The sequence below is a fragment of the Rhinatrema bivittatum genome, chromosome 12, assembly GCF_901001135.1.
Source record: "Rhinatrema bivittatum chromosome 12, aRhiBiv1.1, whole genome shotgun sequence".
Lineage (NCBI taxonomy): Eukaryota > Metazoa > Chordata > Amphibia > Gymnophiona > Rhinatrematidae > Rhinatrema > Rhinatrema bivittatum.
The window spans coordinates 48,696,757-48,721,425 of NC_042626.1; the positions used below are offsets into that span (position 1 = coordinate 48,696,757).

Sequence of the window (24,669 nt, forward strand, 5' to 3'; positions counted from 1 at the left end):
GGGTTGCGGCTGCGGATGAATATTTTTCTATTCAAGTTAAACACTATTTGGGGCAGTCTCAGGTGAAACGAGATCTGTTACAGGGCAAAACTCTTCTGGAGGGCTTTTGTGAAAAGGCTGCCAGCATCGGTAGGTTCATATCCAAAATTTACGTACTACTAAATGGGGATCTGTCGGACTTACCTGTTCATCTTAAAAATTGGGAAAGGGATATCCCTGAACTAAGGGGCAAATCGTGGTGGAATCGTTCCTGCAGATTAAACAGAGTTCTATCTCGGCCAATATCGTGGAACAGGGTTATAAACTACTATATAGATGGCACATTACTCCCTGCAAACTGCATAAATTTTCAGCCAAATGGGATAATAGATGTTGGAGGAAATGTGGTAATAATGGCACCTATTTACATATGTGGTGGTCGTGTCCTGTAATTGTTGTTTTTTGGCGTGATATTGCTGAATTGATTTTTACCATCACCAACACCAAACTGACGCTGACACCAGCATTGTTTCTTTTAAATTTACAAACCACAAACGAGACTTATGAACACTATTATTTAATTATGCAAATTTTAATAGAGGCCAGAGCGGAAACAGGAAGAGGCACCAACAAGACAGCAAGTTGTTAATAAGCTGACACAGATTCAACATCTGGAGCATTTAACAGTGATCAAACAGAAGAAACTCTCACGTTTCCAGACACGGTAGAAGCCGTTCGTGGAATGGAATCGAGCCCCTGTCTAGTCAACTGAGCCTTCTGAGTCCACACATTGAGCCCAGGATGGGGGTTGAGCGGCCTAGTCGGAGACGCGGGAAGCAGAGGCTCATGAGGCTGCTGGGGTGGATATCTGGTGGACTCACGCCATTTTTCTTTTTCTTTGTCTTTTTCCTTCTCTTTTTCTTTATTCCTGAGGGGTAAAAGGTCCTACAGTACAGTAAAGTATGTTGTTGATACGAGAGGGTTAGGGGGGGTGGGAGGGAGGGAGGGAGGGGACCTGGGGGGACTAGGGGACAATATACTTGTTCTTTATGTTTGCCTATGACTGGTTCTTTTGGATGTGTACGAAACTCAGAAAATGTATCTTAGCTTGACCACCGTGTTAAAGTAACAGAGACAGAAGTTGGTGATAGTATGTACTATTTTTACTATTTTTACATTCTGTTGTTGTACTGCTTTGGCAACCTTTAAACTTTAAATTAAAAAAAAAAAAGAATATAGTTTTACTGAGAAGCAACTTTTGGTAAAAACCTAAGATGAGTTTTCAATACTACTCTATTCTTAAATATTTGTGTATAAGGATCATGTATTACTATGGTCTGTAGTTCATTGACTATGTGCTGATGTAATTGCTATGAGAAAAAGCACTTTGTAAAACAGAAACTTAAAATCAATAGTTGATAATGGTGAATTCATTAATTTAGAAAGCACTACACTGAAGTTCCATTGAGTAAGAAGGTATTAATTGAAAGACAAAAAATGGTTGCAGCCTTTTGGTGAATTTTGCCACTATGGCATGGTGAGATACTGGATGGCTTTCTACATGTTGGTGGTATGATGCAATAGCACATAAATTAAATCTAACAGAATTAATCTTCAGTCGCTATTTCAAAAGGCAGATAAGATATTGAAGGAATACTGAAGTACAGCAGGAGAATGGATTCTCTTTCTGAGATGCACACCAAACAAAAAATCTTTTCCACTTTAAGTTGTAAGAGTGCCTGCTGCTAAAACTACTTCTGTCACCTCTTCAGGTAAAGGCATTGATGCACTAGCTCATTTTCAATATCCATGCCATAGGCACTAATGACTAAAGACTGGGGTAAAAAAGCATCTGATTGTCTTGTATTAGAAGAATTGGGAATATCTGAAGACAGACTAGTGACGCAACAGCCAGTTTTTGTAGCTATGGGAACAAAATTTGATGAGGCCAAATGGTGCTGTGAGTATCATCTGTCCTTTCTTAACTTGAAGTTTGTCAAGGATAGAAGAAGAGTTGATGGAAAAGCATATATAGAATAGCAGCGCTGGAGTTACAGCACTGCGATCATAACCGGGGGAAAAAGGGTGCGAGAGGGGACAGGAAACAACAGGGGGGAAGGGAAGAGAAGATAGGAAAGGCGGGAAGATTAGATAGAGAAGGGTAAGAGGGGGAGAGACAGAGGAGGAACCATTAGGGACACATTTGAAGGGCGCATTTGGATTGGCTAGTAAGGAGAGACATCAGCAAGGCAGCCAGCAGAAGTTGCTGGGCAAGCAGAGGGAAGGGTGCCCAAAAAACTTTTGTCCCGTTATTAGGAGGCAGTTGGAGGTTAATTGGTGAGGAAATTTCAGCCGGGACATGACAAAAGTAGGAGCCGCGAGCAGTAGGCAGGGAGCAAAGGGAAAAGGAAACAGGAAGCAGGCCAAGAAGGGCGTCATTGCGGCTCGTTTCGCGAGTCCACCTCAGGAGCGTAGCAGCCCCTTACCTTTGACAGGCCAGGAACCTGTGGGCAGAAGCGGCGAGGCCAGTTCTGGTGAAAGCGGGCCTAAGGCGGAGGGGGAGATGGGTATGGGCACCGCGGTTATCGAAGGTGTGCAGGAAGTCCTCCCCCTAGACTTATCCCTCCATGCTTCTGGATCGAAGCTGGACGTGCCGCCAGAGAAAGGCGAAGGTAAAGGTTCGCGACGCGACGACGATGACCGTGGGAGGCCTTGCGGAGGTTGGCAATGTGGCGGCAGCAGGGCGGTTCCCTGGGGGCCGGAGAGAAAAAGCGGCGACAGAACAGGCCGCAGCGAGGTGCAGCATCGGAGGGCCGAGCAAGGGGACGCACGTCCCAGGGACATGAGAAGCTGGAGCGACCACAGCGGCAGAGGGCAGCGAAGTCGAGATAGGAGCGGTAAGAGACAGACTGACGTCGGCAGAGGGCGAGGGAGAAGCACAAGATGAGTGGGATGGCTGGCTGGTGGAGTGGCGGATCGGGTGGAGCCAGTGAAACAGCATGAGTGTGGTGAGTGCAGCAGAATGGCGAGAGAACGGGAAGGGGCTAGTGGGAGGGGATTTTCTGAGGAGGGGGTCTCAGGTTCCCTGCTTAGAGCATTGCCTGCAACTAGGGAGTTTGGAGGATGGACGGCTTGGGCGGGAAAAGAACAGGGGACGGCTTTCACGGCAGGTCCTAAGCAGGGGCGACTGGGGGGCAGGTGTGGGGAGGAATGGTTCCAAGGGCCCAAAGAGGAAGGGCACAGAAGTGTAAAGGGCATGGGTCGGTGCGACCAAAGTGGTTAGGAACAGGTACTGCGGCCAGTTTCTTTGTTTCCACAGGTGACAGGGACCAGAGGAGTACAGGTCCTTCGCAGATCGAAGAACAGCGGATGTCGCCGGGTGGAAGAGAGCAAGAGACGGTGGATTGGCCGGGTCGGAGTGGAATAGAAGCCAACACCATGTCACGCCAGCTGGCGGGCTCAGGTACAGCAGGGGAGGGCAATAGGAAAAAAGGACACGAGTAAGGCTAAGAGGAGAAGGGATTACACTTCCAGTTCTTCCGATAGCAGTTCCTCGACGGGGTCTATGACGGATTCGAGTGTGACAGAAAGGAGGGCGCGTGCCAGTGGTTTGGGGCCTGACCAGGACATGGGGCACCCAGCGCTTGCGTCCTTAACCGAATTATGGGAAGGGGTCCCAGGAAAATTGAGAAGTAGAATAAGAAAGTGGAGATACGTTAATATTTTCCAGCTAGTAGCAGGGACGAGGGGGAGTTCGCAGCGCAGGAAGAAGGGCAAGGGCAAGAAGGAAAAAGACCAGGGCACCAGGATCCCTAAGAATATTGTAAATTGGATGAGGGGCTTCCTTCGCTTGGCAAGTGTAGTGGGACATCACCACCTGGAGCAATACGCAGCGCTGTTAGCGTATTGTGATATCATATTAGGGGCATTCAAGGATTATGACGGTTGGGCATGGCTCAACTATGATGAGAAATTCCGTGAAAAGATGGCGAGAAATAAATTCATGTCTTGGGGCACACAAGACATCAACCTATGGTTGAATCAAATGACGAATAAGAGCGCTAGGCTGGGATCGGCCGCAGCAGGGGCAGTCGCTAGTACGTCGAGTGGTACAGGAGGAGAGGGCGGTATCGCCAGGGCAGATAAAGGGCTGGGAGGAACAGGTGCAAGGATCAGAAAGTGACATCGCTAGGTAGTAATGTGTGTTGGTGATTTAACAGGGCCACATGTCTTTTTCCAGAGTGTAAATTCAGACATCCTTGTTCTATCTGCAATGGAGCACACCCAAGTTCGAAATGCCCGCAGCCCGGTGCCAAAGGGACGGTTAAGGGTGCCAGGGCCTAGGGTGGGAGCGAAGGTATGGACGAGGTGCGGCAGTGGGTGGTCGGGGAAGTCGATACGAGGATGCGATGTCTTTTCTGGGGTGGGGGATGGGGGAGGACGGGGCACGGGAAAACAAAAACCAAAAAAAACCCAAAACCTCCAAGGAAGGACTTTAATACTATGGGGATTCGTGGCAAAATTCGATACAGTATCAGCATAGGCAGGCGCTATATTAATTTTGTTGCAGTTCGAATGGGGCCTCTTTGAGCGTAAGGGCTATTGTCGGAGGGATAATCTTCGTGGTAGGGGAGAGACTCGGGATTCCTCGGGTGAGAATATAGAGGTTAGTGGGAGCCAGGTGATAGGAGCAGATCATAACGATTTTCTTTTGTGCAAGGTCGTCCGGGCACACGGAGCATTCCAGAGGAGGGATACATGCGGGCAAACCAGTATGAAGAGGAATTCATACATAATTCAAGAGTCTGTCGCCCCCAACATGTGGAGCTCGTATTTACGGGGAAGTGCAGCACTGGCGAATTATTTGAAATCTTGGGGGTGGGAGCAGGGTGATGTACCAGAGGGCATGCTAGTTGGCTTTGTGTTATGGGCAAAGCAGGCAGGATATTCAGTAGCTACAGTAAAAAGCACAACTGGCAGGTTTTACCTTTTTTTCAAAAGTTGTAAGGGTTAAGAAATCCCATGAATAGTTTCCGGTTACGTAAAGTCATTGGGGGTTGGCAGAAAGCGGTTGGCAGGCGTAAGGATCTAAGACTACCCATTCGTTATGGAGATTTGATACGTTTTTCAGCTTTGCAAAATCAGGTGTGCTGGTCTCGTTTTGAAGTGCTCCTGTTTCAGTTGGCCTTTTCGTGGGCCTTTTTTGGAGCTATGCGAGTTAGTGAGCTAGTTGCCCAGTCTCGCAGAAGTACAGTGGGGAGAGGTATCACATGGGATTGTGTTAGGATTCACGAGCAAGCAGTCACGTTGTTTATATTGAGGTCTAAAACGGATCAACGGGGGAGGGGTTTTCCATCACGCTTCTTCCGGCAGATTGTCCCGAGGTATGCCCAGTTCTGGCGGCACATATATATTCCCGAATACGGCCTAACCTCGATGGCTCCTTTTTGGTTCATGTGGATGGTTCGGCGTTAACGTGTTATCAATTTGCGCAAGTGTTACGTAGGGTAGTTTTGAAAGATGGCAAAGACGTTACATGTTTTAGCTCCAATTCCTTCCGGGTAGGAGCGGCGATGTCTGCCGCGGAGGCAGGATTCAGTGCTGAGAGTATTCAGAATATTGGGAGGTGGAAATCCAAGGTCTTTCAGGATTATATTTGATTGGGTGATGTAGCATTTAAAAAAAAAAAAAAAAAAAGGAATGAAGGAATGAATCAGTCAACAAGGGGAGGGGAAGCACGGGGGGCAGTGGGTTGGGGGGGGGGGGGGGGTAGGGTGGTTAGGGATACTAACTGTCTTGTTTTTTGTTTCAGAATTAGAAGGGAGGAGGCATGGGACTGGATGTGCCTGAATCGTGGGCCATTCATTCATTCACAGAGTGCAGAGAAGAGCATTGAAGCGCTCTTAAGGGGACGATCTGGAGATGGAGTGCTTAGGATGGCGGTTGGCTTGGTTTAGCAGACATGGAATGATATGGGAGGAACTGCTGCCTTTTTTACAGGAATGAATGGACATGTGGGGCATACCTAATATCCTGTTGATACATTTGGGAGGCAATGATGTTGGTTCCCAAACGTGTCGCTCATTGCTGACGAACATAAAAAAGGATATAGCGCAGATTATGATTAGGTGGCCTGGGATCTGGGTAGATTGGTCGGACATAATTGTCTGGCTCCGGAATAGGGAATACTATTTGGCAAACGGGGGTAAAGAAAGTTAACAGGCAGATGGGAAAATGGATGGGCTGGGAAGGGGGTTTCAGGGTGAGGCACCAGTGGTCATGGGGTATTGAAGCAGGATTGTTTAGCGGGGACGGGGTCCATCTTTCCGAAGTGGGGATGGGCTTATTCAATAATGTCTTACAAGAGGGTCTTGAGAGGGAGATTGCCCGGTGGTAAATAGGACCGCAGTGGGGGAACAAGCTGTAAGTGGCTTGTTTGTGGCGGAAAACTCGAGCCCAGTTATTATGTAATGTTGGGGAGGGAGAGTTGGTCGGCGGAGGAGGGGAGTACCCTGTGTAGCTGGAGGGGCTGCTTCACGAGAGGACTGGAGAACCGTGGGGCTAAGGTTCACGGTGGAGCTTGCTCTCGCTGGTATGAGGTGAAGCAAGCGGAAAGGGGGGAGGGTAACTCCACCATTGGGGTTTAAAGTGGTGGAGGAGAAGGAAGGGTGGGGGGATAGGTGGTGGTTGGGGGGGCAAGTTTATGGTTAATGTTAAAAGTTGATGTAAGGGCTCGGGTTATTGGTGTTATTAAACTGCGGCCTATTTAAATGCCAATCAGTTGTTTGAGTTGTTATTGGGGGGGGAAGGGGGGGGATACCTGGTAGGAACGAGTACAACTCTTTTCTCCCTGCGTTATAGGACTTAGTTCCATGGAACTGCTAAAGCATCCAATACAATGGAATTGGGTGCTGCTCTTTTTGAGCAGTACAGAGGAAATTTGTGACTGAATAAAGCCACAAAGAAGACAGTACAGTGAAAAGACCATTTGTGAGGTTGAGACGACTTACAGAGTCTGCCAGGAAATTATGCTTTCTTGGAAGATAAACAGTGTTTAGATGTATCTTTTTTAGGAATGTCCAATTCCATATTTTACAGGTTTTCTTGCATAGCTTTAAAGAACCTAACTCTCCTTGCTTGTTTAAATAGTACATTGTTACCTGATGACTGTCTGGATCTGAACTACTACTCCTCCTAACCAGGATTTAAAGATCAGAAGAGTTTTGTATAAGACTCTTACAGGGTCATTCATCAAAATGCATTATGGCGTTAATGTCCACGATAACTCCATAATGCCAGCGATAACACCATAATGCATACGTTAACAGCAAAACGCATGCGATATTAATAGTATCGCATTGCACAAATGCAAATTTTTCATAGGGGCAGGATTGTGGAGGGGTTTGGATGGGATTAATGAAATGAGGCAATATCGCACGGCGTGATAGCATAACACATGCTTAACACCGGATATAACTACACCTTTTTTCCTGGCGTTAAGCTGTGCAATATTCTTGAAATGGCCGTAACGCAATTTGCAATAAAGATTACAAATTGAATTTCGGCCATTACTGCGCTTGGAGGGAGAGGGAGAGGAAAAGGGGGAGGAAGAGGGAGAGAGAGCACCTCTGGGGAGGCCTTCACAGCATTCAACTATTTATATCACCATAGGAGGGCCAGCTAATAACTCGAGCAGAGGTTTTAGTGGTAGTTTAGGGTTTTGGGGCCAGTTTGACATGCAGAGTGAGACATACGAACAGCACAGTACACCTCAGTGAAGATTTGATGTCATTTGGAGTGAGGAAAGTCTCAAATTTGAGATTTCTACAATGTTCTCTTGCTCTAGCTTAATAGATTTTATAACAAGATACCATGAAGGCCTTATAAAAAGTCTCTTTCTCTTCCCCTTCCCCCACCCCTTTTCGTGGACACTTCACGAGCTGTGAAATACAAGTATCACGGGGTGCAAAAACTTTAACGCACCCCGCGATACACTACCTATGCGAAGTGCTAACATAGCACGTGATAGCATTTTGATGAATCTAGGTGTTAGTTCTAGAAGACTAATGTGAAGCTTTGTCTCTTGACTGGTCTAGTCCCTTGTGAGCAAAGTTTGTTGAGATGGGTTCTCCAACCCTGAGTAGAGGCATCTGTCTTTAAGATTTGCTGAGTTTATGGGGAATGAAATCGTTGCCTGAAAAGAAGGCTTGACGGTTCAGCCCATCACTGTAGCAAACAAAGAAGTTTGGAGAGAGATTATGTGGACATTGGCTGAAAATGTTGATTCCAATGAAGTTTTAAGTGCAGTTGTGCATTTTTCATTTATAGATGTGCCAAGAGCTTGACATAGACTTTGACTGCCATATGACCCAACATTTGCATGGAAGTTCTAGCTGACACTGCTTGTCTGCTGGTTAAAGGAGAAATTACTACTTACCTGATAATTTCCTTTTCTTTAATAAGGATAGGTGGATCCAGAACCAGTGGGTTATACACCTCTAGCAGCAGATGGAAACAGAGCAAAGCTGACATCATGGTATATATATCCCTGCACTGACATCAGCCCGCCAGTATTCTCTGCAAAAGCCAACTGTGGACAAACTAACAAACTTGATTATTAACAATCACTCCAGCCCTCAGCTAACAAAAAAACACTGAGCTTAGACAAGGAGTGCAATATCACTAGTCTAGGGACTGGATTGACACTTACCAGTAATCCCTGGAACAAGCAACCATAGAGGAAGACAATGGCATAAACCAAGGGCAGGAAGGTGGATCCACCTATCCTTATTAAAGAAAAGGAAATTATCAGGTAAGTAGTAATTTCTCCTCTCTTAGCATTTGGAAAGATGGATCCAGAATCAAAGCTACTCCCGAACATGGCGGGACGCTATTCATGGTCCAATCAATACTGCATGTGCAAAGGCTGCATTCTCCTGGGCCTGCACATCCAGGTGGTAATGCCTAGAAAAGCTATGTAAGAAGGACCATGTCGTAGCTTGGCAAATCTCAACAGGAGACAGCAATCTAACCTCTGCCCATGACACTGCCTGAGCCCTAGTGGAATGAGCCCTAACCTGACTAGGTAATGGCTGCTCAGCATCCACATACATGGCCTTGACTATCTCCTTAATCCAGCAGGCTATTGTAGCCCACAAAGCCGGCTCACCCTGTTTATTCCCACCATGGAGTATAAACAGCCAGTCAGTCTTCCTGAGAAGTTCAGAAACCTCTAAATACCTGAAGATATGCCTCTTGACATATCTTCAGGTATAAGGTATAAGAGGCGATATTCCTCCACATCTCTCTTCCTGTCTAGAGTCAGCAGAGAATCGATTGATTCAAGTAAAAATCCGAGACTATGTTGGCAAAAAAGATGGAATGGTACGCAACTGTATCGCCCCCAAAGTCACTTGCAGAAATGGTTCCCGGCAAGACAATGCCCGCAGTTTAGAGACTATGTGCAGAACAAATTGCCACAAGAAACACCATTTTCAACTTAAGTAACCTTAAGGAAAAGGCTGCGCAGTGGTCAAAAAGTGGGACCTGCTAGGAAATCCAAAACCAGATTAAGGTTCCACAAAGATACTGACAATCGCAATGGAGGACAAAGATGTTTCACCACTTTTAAGAAAGGAGCCACACTGGATGAGCTGATAAGGGTCCACAATTCACTTGACCTCGGAAACAGGCAAGAGCTGCTACCTGTAACTTCAATGAATTAAAGGCCAATCCTTTTCGCAATCCATCCTGCAAAAATTCCAAAAGAGTGGGATCTTAACCAAATGAGGGAGAATCCCTCGATTCTCACACCAAGGCTCAAACACTTGCCAAACCTGCACATAGGCTAAGGAAGTGGAGAACTTTCTTGCACATAGCAAAGTGACAATCACCGCAGTGGAATATCCACACTTCAGCATTCGAGCCCTCTCAAAGGTCAAACCATAAGACAAAATTGAGTCGGATCTTCATGAAGAACAGGCTCCTGCTGTTTCAGATCCCTGTGAACCGGTAATCAGATAGGAGGGTCCACCAAGAGTCTTCGAAAATCTGCATACCACTGCTTCCTGGGTCCCAGAAGCACCATTCCCCATGTGACTCTCGATCTTCTGAATCATTCTGCCCAACATGGACTATGGGGGCAATGCACATAGGAGCTTGCTCACAGGCCACTCCTGGGCAAGGGCATCAATGCTCAAGCAGTTTTGATCTCTCTTTTGATTGAAGAAACAAGGAACCTTTGCATTGTGAGATGTTGACAACATGTCTAGAAACGGTAGGCCCCAGCGGTCCACTATGAGCTGGAATGCCTCATTTGACAATTCCTATTCTCCTAGGTCCAGACTCTGTCTGAAATTGGCTCTAATGTTGACTTTTCCTACAATGGTGGGAGGTTGAGATTCCTGAAGATACACTTCTGCCCATTCCATGAGTTGGACTATATCCTGTGACACTTGCTGGCTCTTGGTTCCTCCCTGGCGATTGATGTAAGCCACTGTCGTTGCGTTGTCTGACATTATCCATACTGCTCGACCATGCAATTGGTTGACAAATCATAAGCAAGTCAACCGGATGGCCTGGGCTTCCAGCCGATTGATGCTCAAGAGAGTCTTTTCTGTACGCCAGCGTCCTTGTGTCGTCAACTCCTGACAGTGGGCCCCCTCAACTCAGGAGGCTCGCATCTGTCATGAGTACTAGCCAGTCCAGTGATCGTAGGGAAACCCCCTTCCTTAGATGGTCCGCTTGCAACCACCACTGCAGCTGTATGCTGATCTCCACCAGCAAGTGAAGCCGTATCGAATAGTCTTGAGACTGTAGACTCCAATGAGCCAGCAGACTGTGCTGAAGAGTGCGCATATGCGCCCTTGCCCACGGAACCACCTTCAGGGTGGCCGCCATAAAACCGAGCACCTGTAGATAAGACCACGCTGTTGGGCATATTGTTTCTGTCAATAGTCACACTTGTGCCATCAGATTCTTAATATGACCCTCCAGCAAGAACACCCTGCCTTGCTTTGTGTCAAACTGAACACAGAGATACTCCAGTGTCTGGGATGGCTGTAGGTTGCTCTTGGCCAAGTTCACCACCCATCCTAGTTCCTGTAGTAAGGAGATCACCTTGCATGAGACGCAAAGGCTCTCTTGCAGACTCTTGGCTTGAATTAGCCAGTCATGTAAGTGTGGATGAAACAGAATGCCATCCTTACTAAACAGTGCCACAACCACTACCACAACTTTGGAAAAGATCCTGGGTGCGGTGACCAACCCAAAAGGCAGCATTCAAAACTGATAATATCGCCCCAAAACAGCGAAATGCAGAAAACCGTTGATGCTCCAGAGGGATGGGATATGATGGTATGCCTCTGACAAATCCAGGGATGTCAGAAACTCCCCAGACTATAATACCATTATCACTGACCATAAGGTTTCTATGTGAAAACGAGTCACCTGCAATGTCAATTGACTCCCTTGAGATCTCGGATGGGGCAAAAAGAGCACTCATTCTTGGCACAATGAAATAAATGGAATACTGGCCCATATTTTCTTGTGACAGGGGCACTGGAACTACAGAATGCAAGCTGAGGAGCCTTGTCAGCGTAAACTCCACTGCTTGTCTCTTCTGCAGAGAGTTACAGGGAGATACCATGAAACTGTCCCGAGGGGCACTGAGAAACTCCTTTCATCTGCAAAACTCACTGATCTGATGTGATCTCGACCTACCTCCAATGAAAAAGAGACAGACGACCCTCTATCTTCTGTTCCTGGGGATGGGCCAGCACATCTGCAGTGAGAGGCTTGGGGGTCTTCTGTAGGGTCAAAAACTTCTGAAACCCTTAGCATGACCTCTCTTGCCGAAAGAGCGTGGCATCTGCTTCTTATCCTCTTGTAAGCAAGGGAAGTGGGTCTCACCCCACTTATTGGGCATCTTCCAGCTCACTTGAAACAAGGGTGGTCCTTTTAAGGGGCAATTTCGTAAGATTAAATTGGCCAACCAATTTCTGAGCCATAGCTGCCAAAGTGCAGACCAGATTGCAGCTCGCATTTGCCAAAAAGAAGTCTGCCAGTTCCATTACTGCCCTGGAATTCACACCAAATTCATCCACTTCTTGAAACAAGAGCGAGCACCAGGGAGCAAAAGAAGCTATCTGCAAATTCATTGGCACCGCTTCAAGGCTGCAGGAATAGTCTTCCGTTTGGTGACAGCACACACAAGCACATCCACTTTCAGAATCACAACTGCTCCCTCACAGCCATATCCAGGGCGTCCTTTCAAGGCTCGTTCCCCTTAAAAATGGCTTCTGAGGCGCCCCATTCAAGAACAATCAATTCTTGAAAAGCCTCCATAATAGGGAAGAAACATGAGGCTTTACGCCAAGAAATAAAAATGGGATCTTTCTTTGGCTCAGACATGGTACACCCAGTATCTTCAATGTCTGGGAATTCAGAGCCGGTAACTCATCTCTATGAAAGAAACACAACATTGTTCTATACGGCTCCAGCCCCAGAGGATTTTTTTTTTTATCGGGAGCAAGGATTGGCTTCACCATCTGTGCCATCTTGGTTCCTATTGGCGCGATCTGTAGCAGGTCTAGACGTACTTTGACATTTACCCACAGCACCGGATGCGCAGGAAACCACAGCCTGCGAATCTGATCTGTTAAGATTGGCCAGGGCCAATGACTGTGCCTGAAGAAAAGACTGCCGTCCTTGAAAAATTCTACTCAAGAAAAGGCAGAGGGGTCCATGCCCAAACCAGGGGTGTCAGTCCTGTGCCCACTGCACTATCTTCTCCCACTGAAGAAGCTAGGGGGCCCCCAAATATAGGCGAAACTCTGGCAGCTCTTTTTTTTTTTTATTCCTTCATCATGCTGGGAAGGACTGGGCTTAGCAAAGTCAGATGGAGAAATTCTCTCTGAGCCTCCAAAAAGTGTTGACACATGTTAGAGGGAATGCCAGACTGAGATGCCCGAATATGGCAAGCAGCACAAAAGTTAAGGTACTTGAAACTTCTTTGCATTGGCGCCATAGAGTTTTCAGTACGCTCCAACAGGTATCTGAGAACTGTGCGCCCAGCTGTCCTCACAAAAGGCACTTGAAAAAAAAATAGGCGATCAAAAATTAGGCAGTTAATACCTCATTCGGGTAGACGCTCAACTGAGCGCCTACCCGAGTGTTCACTCTCTATGCAACTTGAGCACCTGCCTAGGCATCCTTAAGCATACTACTGTGGGGGGGGGGGGGGGGGGGGCGCTGTTTGCATCCAATGTGAGAGGACGCACGTCGGCTCAGCTCCGTACCCTCCGGGCCTGTTAATCCCCGAAACAAGCTTAAATTAACCTACTTTTTCGGCGATATAACTTCTAAGACTAACTGCTCATCATAACCGGCTCTCGTTATGACCAGCAAGCGGAAACCAACAGATCTCCGGCAGTTTTCCTACGGGAAACTCTCCCCTGAATTAGGCCAAGATGGCGCCGAGTGCCGGGACTTGGATCCGGGCTGCGCAGGCGAATCTGCAGATGGGGTGCGGGATCCTCCAGAAATTGAACCGGGTACCTCAACCTCGGCACTCTCCTGCGAGGAAGCCAGGCGTTGGTTTATTGAACTGAGAGCCAACCTGAAGCAATATAAAACTGATATAATGGCGTCGGTGGCCGACCTTAAAGAGGACCTAGCAGCCTTGGGAAATCGTGTAGACGAGGCTGAAACTCGCATTGATGGCCACGGGGATGCAATCAATAGCCTGACCCGGCAAGACACAGCCGCCGCTGATTTAAAAGCGCTACAAGATAAAATTGAGGACTTGGACAACCGAGGAAGGAGGAACAATGTGAGGATAAGAGAGGTCCCAGAAACCCCCGAGTATGCAGATGTGCCGCAGATCGCCGCACAAATATGTACCTTTATCCTTAATAAAGGTGAAGAGGGCCAGCCGGGGAGCATGGGTGCTCCTTTAGAAATAAGCTTTGAACGTGTTCACCGAGCGCTGGGGCCTCGCAGAGACCAACAGCCTCGTGATATTGTTCTTTGTTTTTCCAGCTTTCCATTAAAGGAACGTATCCTTCGAGAGGCAAGACAACTGAAAACTATCAAGTGGCACAACTGCCACATTTCTTTATTTCAGGACTTAGCACCCATCACACTTAAAAAGCGATATGAACTGCGACGGCTGCTTTGAGAGATCGGGATATTCGCTATCGATGGACATATCCCTTTGGCCTATCTTTTCAATATCAGGGAACCACTTACCGAATTGTTTCTCTTGAGGATGCAGCAGCAACCTTCCATAAGGCCCAGCTGCCTATATCGTTCCCCACTTCCAAGATGGCGGACCATCCTCCTCCTCGTAACACAGCTCCAAGATGGCAGAGAGCTGGGAAGGGTGGCAAGAGGCTGCGCCGCCAGCCAGAGGGCACTGGATCACAAACCTCTGAATCTGATTGAGGGAGAGATGCTTCTACAGTCTTCATTCTTCTCAGAAGGACTTTCACAGTTCTTGTATAATACCTGAGGACTCTCGTATCAGGTCTGGAGTATGTATTGAGCGTTCTTGTTTGATTATGGTTGTGCTGGTTAATCATTATGTATAGCTCATACAGAGCATTTAAGATGTGCGCCAACAGCGCTGGGGTTTTTTTCTTGTAATTCTATACCATTACTAACAGGCATGGGCTCGGAGGGGGTGGGGGGGGGGGGGGGATTTTCATGTTCATTCCTCTGCTTGGATGGCCACAGGTCCTCCAGATTTAGTATTCCATAGCAGGACTTGGGATACAGCAGGATGTACAGGGCTCATAACCGTTCACACAGGTAGCGCTATTATTGGGAAGCATGAGAAGCTGGGGTTTGGATATCTTTGGTGGGAGTTTGCAGCACGAGGGGTGGGGGAATCTTGGATGCTTGAATACTGGAGGGGTCTGTTTGATATACGGACCACAACCTTACCCTATTATGGCGTCTAAACTATTGTCCCTGAACGTAAAAGGTCTTAATTCCCCCCAAAAAAGGCAGTTATTCAAGAGAGAACTCACTAGGCAAGCAGCTGACATCATTTTTATTCAGGAAATGCATGTTAGAAAGTCTCATGAACACTTGCTAAAATTTCCTCGCTTTACTACCTCTTTCTGGGCTGCTAGCACGCCTGAACATAAATATACCGGGGTTGGTATTTTGTACTCCTCCTCATTTGTCCATGAGCAGATCCTGGTGGTAATGGATCCTCATGGCAGATTTATACTTAATAAGATTAAAATAGATAAACGGATCTTCACTCTTCTCAATGTGTATTTCCCCAATCAACACCAGGTGTCTTTCATAAACCACCTGTGTACATTATTGCAACAACAAGCAGAGGGGGAGGTGGTTGTGGGGGGCGACTTTAACTTTGTTTTGGATCCCACTAAAGATTCCAGCTCCGGTATACAGTCCCATATAGCGGCACGGCATGCTTGGTTTGGTGTTCTGGATAAATGGGGCTTGGTGGATATCTGGCGGACTAGACGTGATCATTCCCGCTCGTATACGTTTTATTCCAACTCCCACTCCACGTATACTCGCATTGACTATATTTTTCTCTCTGCTTCCATGCAGGTTAGAGTACAGAAAACTGATATCGATAACATTACCTGGTCTGACCATGCCCCTTGTCTGGGTGGTTGCACTCTGGGAGACTTAGGCGGTGGGCTTCACACATGGAGACTCAATGATAGTCTCTTCAAAGACCCTTCCTTTACAGCAGCCATTTCAAAACAGCTTCAGGATTATTTTAGTGTTAATCAAACGGAGGGTATGTCACCCCTTACAGTTTGGGAGTGCTCTAAGGCAGTCATTCGGGGTTCTTGCATTGCCCGGGCGACATTTTGCAACAAAGAGAGGGATGCTCAGAGGGCTCAGCTAAACCTGGAACTCACTGACTTGACTAGGCAGCATAGCAGCACCCAATCAGGGCGGCTATATCAAAACATTCTGGCGGTGCGGGCTCAGCTACGGGCATTGGAAAACACGGCTAATAGCCATTATTTGACCCTTCTTAAGCAACAGTATTTTGAGGGGGGTAATAAGGCGGGCAAGCTGCTGGCGGATGCCTGGAATGCCCTTCCGGAGGAAGTGGTGAAGTCTAAAACTGTGAACGACTTCAAAGGGGCGTGGGATAAAAACTGTGGATCCATCAAGTCTAGAGGGCGTGAATAAAGAGGAGGCATTCAAACACTGCACGGAGCGGCAGTAGCCACAGAGGCATTCAAACACTGCACGGAGTGGCAGTAGCCACAGAGGCATTCACGGAGCGGGATGCCAGTGGCCAGTAGTTGGTGTTCCACCTTCACAGAGCGGAAGGATGGAGGGCTGCTATCTCAAAAAATAAAAAAATAAAACCAGGGGTGGATAAGAGTATGGGGTAAGGGTGTGGCCTGCTTGTTACAGCGGTTGCTACCCCTAATTGAGCTGGACGTTCACTTGGATGCAGATACGGCGCTGCTCTCTAAATTGGTGGTGGGGTGGAGGGGAATTAGGGCTGGAGGGTACTGGAAGCCAATAGTAACAGGTGGGAGAGAAAAAAAGGGGAAAAAAATGGATAAAGTGCGTAGCTTGCTGGGCAGACTAGATGGGCCTGGAATGCCCTTCCGGAGGAAGTGGTGAAGTCTAAAACTGTGAACGACTTCGGGGGGGCATGGGATAAACACTGTGGATCCATCAGGTCTAGAGGGCGTGAATAAAGAGGAGGCATTCAAACACTGCACGGAGCGGCAGTAGCCACAGAGGCATTCAAACACTGCACGGAGCGGCAGTAGCCACAGAGGCATTCACGGAGCGGGATGCCAGTGGCCAGTGGCCAGTAGTTGGTGTTCCACCTTCACGGAGCGGAAGGATGCAGGGCTGCTATCTCAAAAAAATAAAAAAATTAAAAACAGGGGTGGGTAAGAGTATGGGGTAAGGGTGTGGCCTGCTTGTTACAGCGGTTGCTACCCCTAATTGAGCTGGACGTTCACTTGAATGCAGATACGGCGCTGCTCTCTAAATTGGTGGTGGGGTGGAGGGGAATTAGGGCTGGAGGGTACTGGAAGCCAATAGTAACAAGTGGGAGAGAAAAAAAAGGGGAAAAAAATGGATAAAGTGCGTAGCTTGCTGGGCAGACTGGATGGGCCGTTTGGTCTTCTTCTGCCGTCATTTCTATGTTTCTATGTTCTATGATAATAGCTAAGATAACGGACACCAAGGGCCAGGTAGTTACCTCTTCGGAGGCCATACGCCAGTCATTTACAGACTTTTATTCCAAACTCTATTCCTGCGACAAGACCATTGCTCCTGATACTATTGACGACTACTTATCATCTATCGCATTGCCCCAGCTCACCCCTTTGTAAAAAGAGGTCCTTGATAAACCTATTTCACAGCTGGAAGTGTTGGCAGCTATCAAGAAGTTGAAACCTGGGAAGGCCCCAGGGATAGATGGCTACACAGGTATTTACTATCGTAAGTTTGCCCAGATATTAGCTGGTCCCCTGACCCTAGCGTTTAATTCCCTTCTGGAGGGTTCCGAATTCACGTCAGACGCTAATACAGCGGGCATCACAGTGTTGGCCAAACCGGGCTGAGACCCCACTCAGTGTAGTTCATACAGGCTGATATCATTAATTAATTTTGATTTGAAGATTTTGGCCAGAATATTGGCCGCCCGGTTGAATGGGGTTTTGCCGGGACTCATACATAATGATCAGGTGGGTTTTGTCCCGGGGAGGCTAGCAGCAGATAATGTCCGCAGGATAGAGGATATTATAGATCTGGTGCACCATGAAGGCCTACCGGCTATCCTTGCACTGGACGCTGAGAAGGCCTTTGATCTTGTCCATTGGGACTTCCTTTTCCACACATTACAGGCCATGGGATTTGGGGCCCCCTTTATTGCTTGGATTCGTAAAATGTATGCCCATCCCGCGGCCAGAGTTAAGGTTAACGGGAGCTATGGTCCTCAGTTTTTAATTCAGAGAGGGACTAGGCAGGGGTGTCCTCTCTCCCCTCTCCTGTTTGCTATCTTTCTGGAACCTTTCGCTAGCCACATCAGAGGCAATGCGGGCATATGGGGAATCTCCAAGGGAGATGCCCATTTTAAAATCTCCCTCTTAACAGATGATGTCATGTTTACCCTCACCGATCCTGAATTGTCATTGCAGGGAGTTATGGATGAGTTGGGCGATTTTACCGCACGTTCTGGAATGAAAATTCATTTTGAAAAGTTGGAGATACTTAACTTATCTCTGTCTTCTAATGCAGTCAAGGTCCTACAGGAGCGGTTCCCTTTTAAATGGGCTGTCACATCTCTTAAGTATTTAGGGGTCCACTTGGGACTGCACACTGACTTATTATATGATTTGAATTATCGTCCCCTGCTTGTTAAAATTCAGAGCGACTTGGATAAATGGTTGGAACACACCCACTCCTGGTTAGGTAGGTTGGCCATTATTAAGATGAATGTGTTGCCTCGCTTTCTTTATTTTTTCACCACGATCCCCATATATCTCCCTGCTACCTTGCTCCGAAAATGACAACAAATACTAGGTAATTTCATATGGCGGCGTCGGCCCCCTAGGATAGCCAGGGCTACCCTGTTTCAGGCCAGAGCTCGGGGAGGATTACAAGTGCCCAACCTCGTTTGGTATTACAGCGCAGCACAACTCAGGGCGCTAGTCGCCTTTCATGCCCGCAGAGATATCCCGCAGTGGGTTAAATTGGAACAAGCATACTTGGGTCGCTTCCCAATTGATGCCCTTCCCTGGCAACCCCAGTCACTTAGGGGAGACAATCTATCCATGGCATTTGCTCTGCGAACTACTATGAGGGTATGGTGGCGATGGAAACCAGTGCTGGTGGGTCCACAGCATTTCTCCATGATGACCCATTTATTTACTAACGTAGTGGTACCTTTGCGGGACCGCTCCGTGGCCCATCAGCAGTGGGTGCAGGCGGGGGTTTATAAACTGGGACATGTTTATCAACTGGATGCCATGGTTTCACATGAGCACCTGCGTGAAGTGCATGCTCTTGACACTGTTGACTTTCTTTTATATGCCAAAGTATATCACTTCACGCTTAAGGGGATTCGGGAGGAACTGATCAGATCTAAGGGCATGCTTTTTGAAATGTATTGTAAAAATGCTTCCTCCCTGCGGGGAGTGATTTCCAAGATATATGCCCTCCTAAATAGCCAAAATTTAGGTTCGCTTTGACACCGAACTTTATGGGAAGAGGACTTTCAGACCTCCTTGGACGACAAGGATTGGGAACAGATCTATGCAGCTGCACATAAGTGCTCCATTTCCACGGGACTTCAAGAAAATTGCTTTAAACTGATTTACCGGTGGCATTACTCGCCAGTTGCCCTCCATAAGTTTGCCTCAGACATCCCCGATACTTGTTGGAGAGGTTGTACCGCTAAGGGTACTTACTATCATATTTGGTGGCAATGTCCCATGGTAGCCAAGTGTTGGAAGGAGGTGTTTGCCTGGTTGTTCCAGATCCTGCATTCCCAGCTAACAATTGAACCTTGGCATGCGCTGTTGGGTCTACCACCAACAGAAACTTCACAATCCACGCAAAAATTGGTTTTACAAGTTTTTATTGCAACACGAGCGGAGATTGCTCTCTATTGGAAGCAAAAAAACACACCAACCTTAGCTAATTTTATGCAACGTTTACACTCTTACTATCAGCTGAATAAGCTTACAGCCTTACATCAGGATCGCATTTTAGCATTTCAAAAAATTTGGAAACCTTACTCTGATTGGCTGGAGGCTCAGAGGGTCTATTTGGCGTAATCCACAAGCGATCACTGGAGCAGATGGAGGAGCACATCACGAGGATCCTGGAGATGGTTTTCTGCCCACACTTCTGATTAAAGTGACTTCTCAAACCCCATTTGAATATTATCTCTGCTACAACTGCCATTTGCCTGACACTCCCATTTTGCCACAAAGATAAGGACTGTCACTTCTCGTGCTTAGATTTCAACCATTCTCACATTCATTCTTCAGTTTGCAATGTTGTATGGCTAAACTTCTTGCTTTAAGCTGCTCTGTGATCTGGTTATGGGGAAGGGGAGGGGAGGGGAGGGTATGGAGGGGAAATTTCCACTTAGGTGGGAAAACAAAGGTATACCAGTTGCATACATTACCCATGATCAATATTGTACACTGTTACGTGTGCCTCATTTAGTGGACATGTTCACCTGTTTTCGGATGTGTATTTTGTGATATGTTGTTCACTACTGGTTGCCAATAAAAACCGTTTAAATACAAAAAAAAAAAAATCATACTACTGTGCGTCCACCTATGTGTCCCTACGTGCACAACTGAGCACCCAGTTAGGCGCATAACTCGTCGCACAGCCGGGCATGCAAGTGCGAACTGACGTGACTAAAGAGGGTAGCTTTATGCACAGAGAAAAGCACGTGAACACCGCCATGGCCTACCACACAGTGAAACATCTAAGCCTGAGAGCGGGGCCTAGCCCAGAAGGCTGCTCAACCCACCAAGCTGCCCGAGTGCCCCAAGCTCCCCCAGAGGCGGGAATGGATGTCAGATCTGTGTACCAAGAATGAAGACTGGAGGAGAGAGAAATCCCTAAAGTGAACTCCCCCAAAAATTTATTTTAATTTTTAAATTCTCTTTACCTGACCTCAGCCCATTCCGGCTGAGTACAGAGTCAGTCTCTGGATGCAGGGGGAGAGGGCATATACCTTCACTGCTGCGCTCGTCTTCTTGCATCTGCTTGCTTTTCAGCTGGTTTTTTTTTGTTTCTTTATTGAGTTTTCATAATAATGTACATAAACAGTGATAACACATTCGAAGGATATAAGCAAAATCTCCCAATTACAGTCCCTAGTTAGCTTTACTGTTTATATAATCTGTACGTTCTTAACCCTACCCTCCCTCTCCCCCCAACCCTCATCTTTCTTTGGATAGGATCTTTTGTCTATACCACGCTGCTTCTATGATGAACTTCTAGAAGCTTCTTTGTACTCCGATTTGTGGAAGTCCATAAGCATGTCTTTCATGGCCTGTGGAAGAGTCCTCCAATATTTCAGCCATGTCTCCTCACACATCCTTTGCGCTTTCTGTGATTTATCATTGGCAGACATGTATTCAAACTGCAGGAGATTATTTAACCTATTCCGCCAATGAGCCTTTAGGAGATGGTCAACGGAAATCCAGCTCGCCATGATCGTCTGCAAACCAATCAGTAAGGCTTTCCCCAGAAACAACTGATCTGTTTCTAATAAAATCTCCAAAACCTTTCCGAGAATACGAAACAGACATATTTTCGGGTCTCTAGGAATTGATGTTCCAAGTATAGCTCCCAACTCCATTACCACATCGGCCCAGAACAAGGTGATCAACTCACATTCCCATAAACAATGATACAAAGTTCCCTCTTCTTTTTGACATTTCAAACATATGGCTGTATCACATAGCTTTGCGGCATACATCCAGGACCTTGGCATGTACATACAATGTAACACTTTATACCCCACTTCTCTTAGAATGACATTCTCGGTTAAACGATAGCAATCTTTCAATATTTGTGTAATTTCATCAATAGAGAAACTTATTTTAGCCTGCTTCACCTATTTCCCCTGAATGGACAACATTGCCGACGGGTTGGGAATGTCTTTTAGTATTCTGGAAAATGATCTACTCGAGTTATTTTTCCGTCCCATTGTTAAAAAGACATTTTTAAGTCCACTAGCGTTTTGTAATTCCTGTGGCAGTATTGCCAGTGACTGTATACAGTGTCGTACCTGGAGGTATCCATAAAAATCTTGGGAGGCTAGTCCATATTGGCTTTTTAATTCCTGGAAACTTTTTATCATGAACATTTTAGAATCTAAACAATGCCGTATGCTGTCCACCATTTTCTGAAGGAAAATAGGGTAGAACATGTCCTCTGGGAGGAAGTGACGTCACACTAGCAAATGTCGGTTTGAACGAGTTGCTCTGGCTCCTGATATTTAGAATCTCTCCTTGATAATAGCCATCGCGGCATCTGAATGGCTCCAGACTCACTCCCTATTTCCCTATCAAACAGCGATGTCGGTACACAAAATAATGCCCAATTTAAACAGTTCTCCTACAAGATGGCAGCAGCAAAAAACTCTGGAGAACCCACAGAGGGGAGACAGTGAGAAAATGGCAGCGACCCGGTGGGACATTTGCTGGGTGATGAGGCAAATCGAGTTGGACAATCCGCTCTCCCAGGAGGATTTTCAACGTTGGTTTGATGATCTCCGTGCTGATATAAGCCAATTGAAGCAAGAGCTCAAATCCATTGAGACCGAGCTGAGGAGCGAGTGTATTGAGCTGGGGAACCGCATGGAGGCAATGGAAAACAGGCAAGATGAATACGATACTGTGACTGATGGGATACAGCAAGAATTACAAAATCTCCGTGAAGACAACATTAAGCTAAGAGACTGGGTAGAGGATCTGGAGAATCGATCCCGAAGGGGCAATTTGAGTTTGAGGGGTCCCTGAAGAAGTTGCATACCTTGACTGCCAAAAGGTAATCATTGATATTTGCAGCTATCCACCACACTCTGAAGGGGGAGCGGAAGAATCTGCAAGAATTAAATTGGCAAGAGCGCACAGAGCTCTAACAACATCACAAAACAGCCAACCTCGTGACATAGTAGTTTGCTTTCACAAGTTTGCTGTGAAAGAGCTAATTTTGGCACGAGCGAGACAACTAAAAGACATTCAGTGGCATGCCACAAAATTGAACTGTTTCAAGATCTGTCACTGCTGACCATTAAAAAAAGGAGAGACTTCCGTGAGGTGGTCCAGGCACTTCGGGCTGGAGGTCCCCGATACAAGTGGCTGTTTCCATTCGGACTGCATTTTACAATCAATGGAGTGTCATCTAGAGTCCGCACAGTTGAAGAAGCCCTGAAGATCCTACAGGCAGCTGGTCTACAAGTGGGTGCGGGCCCTAAAATGCGACTTACAGGGGCCTCATTAAGTAAAGACCCCAGTGCAAGATGGCAGAGGGTCCAACACGGAAGGCAGAGGCTGCACAGACAATCTGATGGTTCAACTCTCCCCCCCCCCCACGGGAAGACCTCCCAGGCATAAGATCTGGATCTTAGCAGTATATGTTGTAATTAATATTGATAAAACAGAATTTCTACACTTAGAACGAAAAAATTCTGAAATCAGTCAAACCTCAATAATACTCAAAGACAACCAAAGAATTGAACTAGCGGGGAAAGTACGTAACCTGGGGATAATAATAGACCCTGAAATCAATCTGAAACAACACATATCACTAAAAGTAAAGGAAGGGTATGCAAAGCTCATGGTACTCAGAAAACTTAAACCACTACTAACTCAAAATGACTTCCGAACAATACTACAGGCACTAATTTTCTCCAGCACGGACTACTGCAATGCCCTTATGCTAGGACTACCTAATACGACATTAATACCACTGCAAATACTTCAGAACACAGCAGCTAGAATACTAACCGGAAAAAGAAGGAGGGACCATATAACTGAAACCCTAGCAGAGTTACATTGGCTACCAATTGAACACAGAATTAAATACAAAACCCTATGTATCATTCACAAACTAATTTATGATGAGAAATCAGATTGGTTAAACACAGCATTATGGGTACACACTCCATACAGGAACCTCCGATCAGCAAATAAAGCACTCCTAACCATTCCATCAGTTAAAACAGCAAGACTGACCCAAGTGAGAGAAAGAGCCCTATCACTAGCAGGACCCATAATCTGGAACACAATGCCTCCAGAGATCAGACTACAAAGTGATCTCAAGGCATTCAAGAAAAGTTTAAAAACATGGCTTTTTAAACAAGCATTTTACAAAGAGACGGGAGAAAAGAGAGAAATTATTCAGGAAAAGACAGAAAGGCACCGACACACAGTACTTAGGACTTTACAGTAGATTAGTCTATGAACTCTACACCACAATAAGCATAACTATAATACTATATGTGATAAAACTACCCGTGTAAGTACCTTGGTACAATTGGTCAAGATCTACTTCGCTAAATGACTATGTATAATGATATATTGTAACCGAACCTTTATGGCACCTGTTAGAATGTACTATAGTACACTTTTACTTACATTAAATATGTGCCTACATGTAAACCGTTGCGATGGTATTTAACTTAGCAACTGTATAGAAAAGTTTTTAAATACATAAATAAATATGGGAGGCTGGGTAACCAGAGCTAGGGTTCCGTGGGCCTGAATTACAAATTTTTCTAATTTTTACTTGCTGTAGGTTTTACTATTTGTCTGTGTTGTATTGCAGTTTTCTTTTCTACTCTTTCATGAGGGAGATTATTTCTGCATATAACTATAAGGGAGCTGGAGAAAATCGTGAGTCGCTAGGAGGTATTTGTGTCGTTATTCCTCTAGGAAGTGGATGGTGTATAAGTGGCAGGGCAAGGAGGGAGGGGTGTGGAGCTGGGTGGGATTGGGAGGCCTGTATGTGGAACTATGGACAAAGCTCTCTACTGGGTGGGCAATTTCTGGGGGTCAGGCAACAGATTATCTTCAGTTGGGAATAGGATAGTTACATCCCTCTTTCAATGGGGCATTGGAAAAGTCAGGAGGATACATTTTATTTAGGAAGATGGGGGTTTTAAAATTTCTCTCTTGGAAT

The 24,669-nt window shown here is 46.4% G+C and overlaps 1 protein-coding gene across 8 annotated transcripts in view; it reads right to left on the bottom strand.

Moving 5' to 3' along the window:
• MAPT (microtubule associated protein tau) overlaps positions 1-24,669 on the bottom strand; it is a 405,891-nt gene that overhangs the window by 40,681 nt on the left and 340,541 nt on the right. For 4 of the 8 annotated variants that reach the window (XM_029573062.1, XM_029573064.1, XM_029573066.1 and 1 more), the window contains one exon: positions 551-924. The exons of 3 other annotated variants lie outside the window; for them this stretch is intronic. In XM_029573062.1, the coding sequence (XP_029428922.1) occupies positions 670-924 (255 nt within the window). In that variant the 3' untranslated portion in view covers positions 551-669. Of the gene's footprint in view, positions 1-550; positions 925-24,669 lie in introns of those variants that run through there. One more of the 8 variants, XM_029573068.1, reaches the window with a different exon arrangement.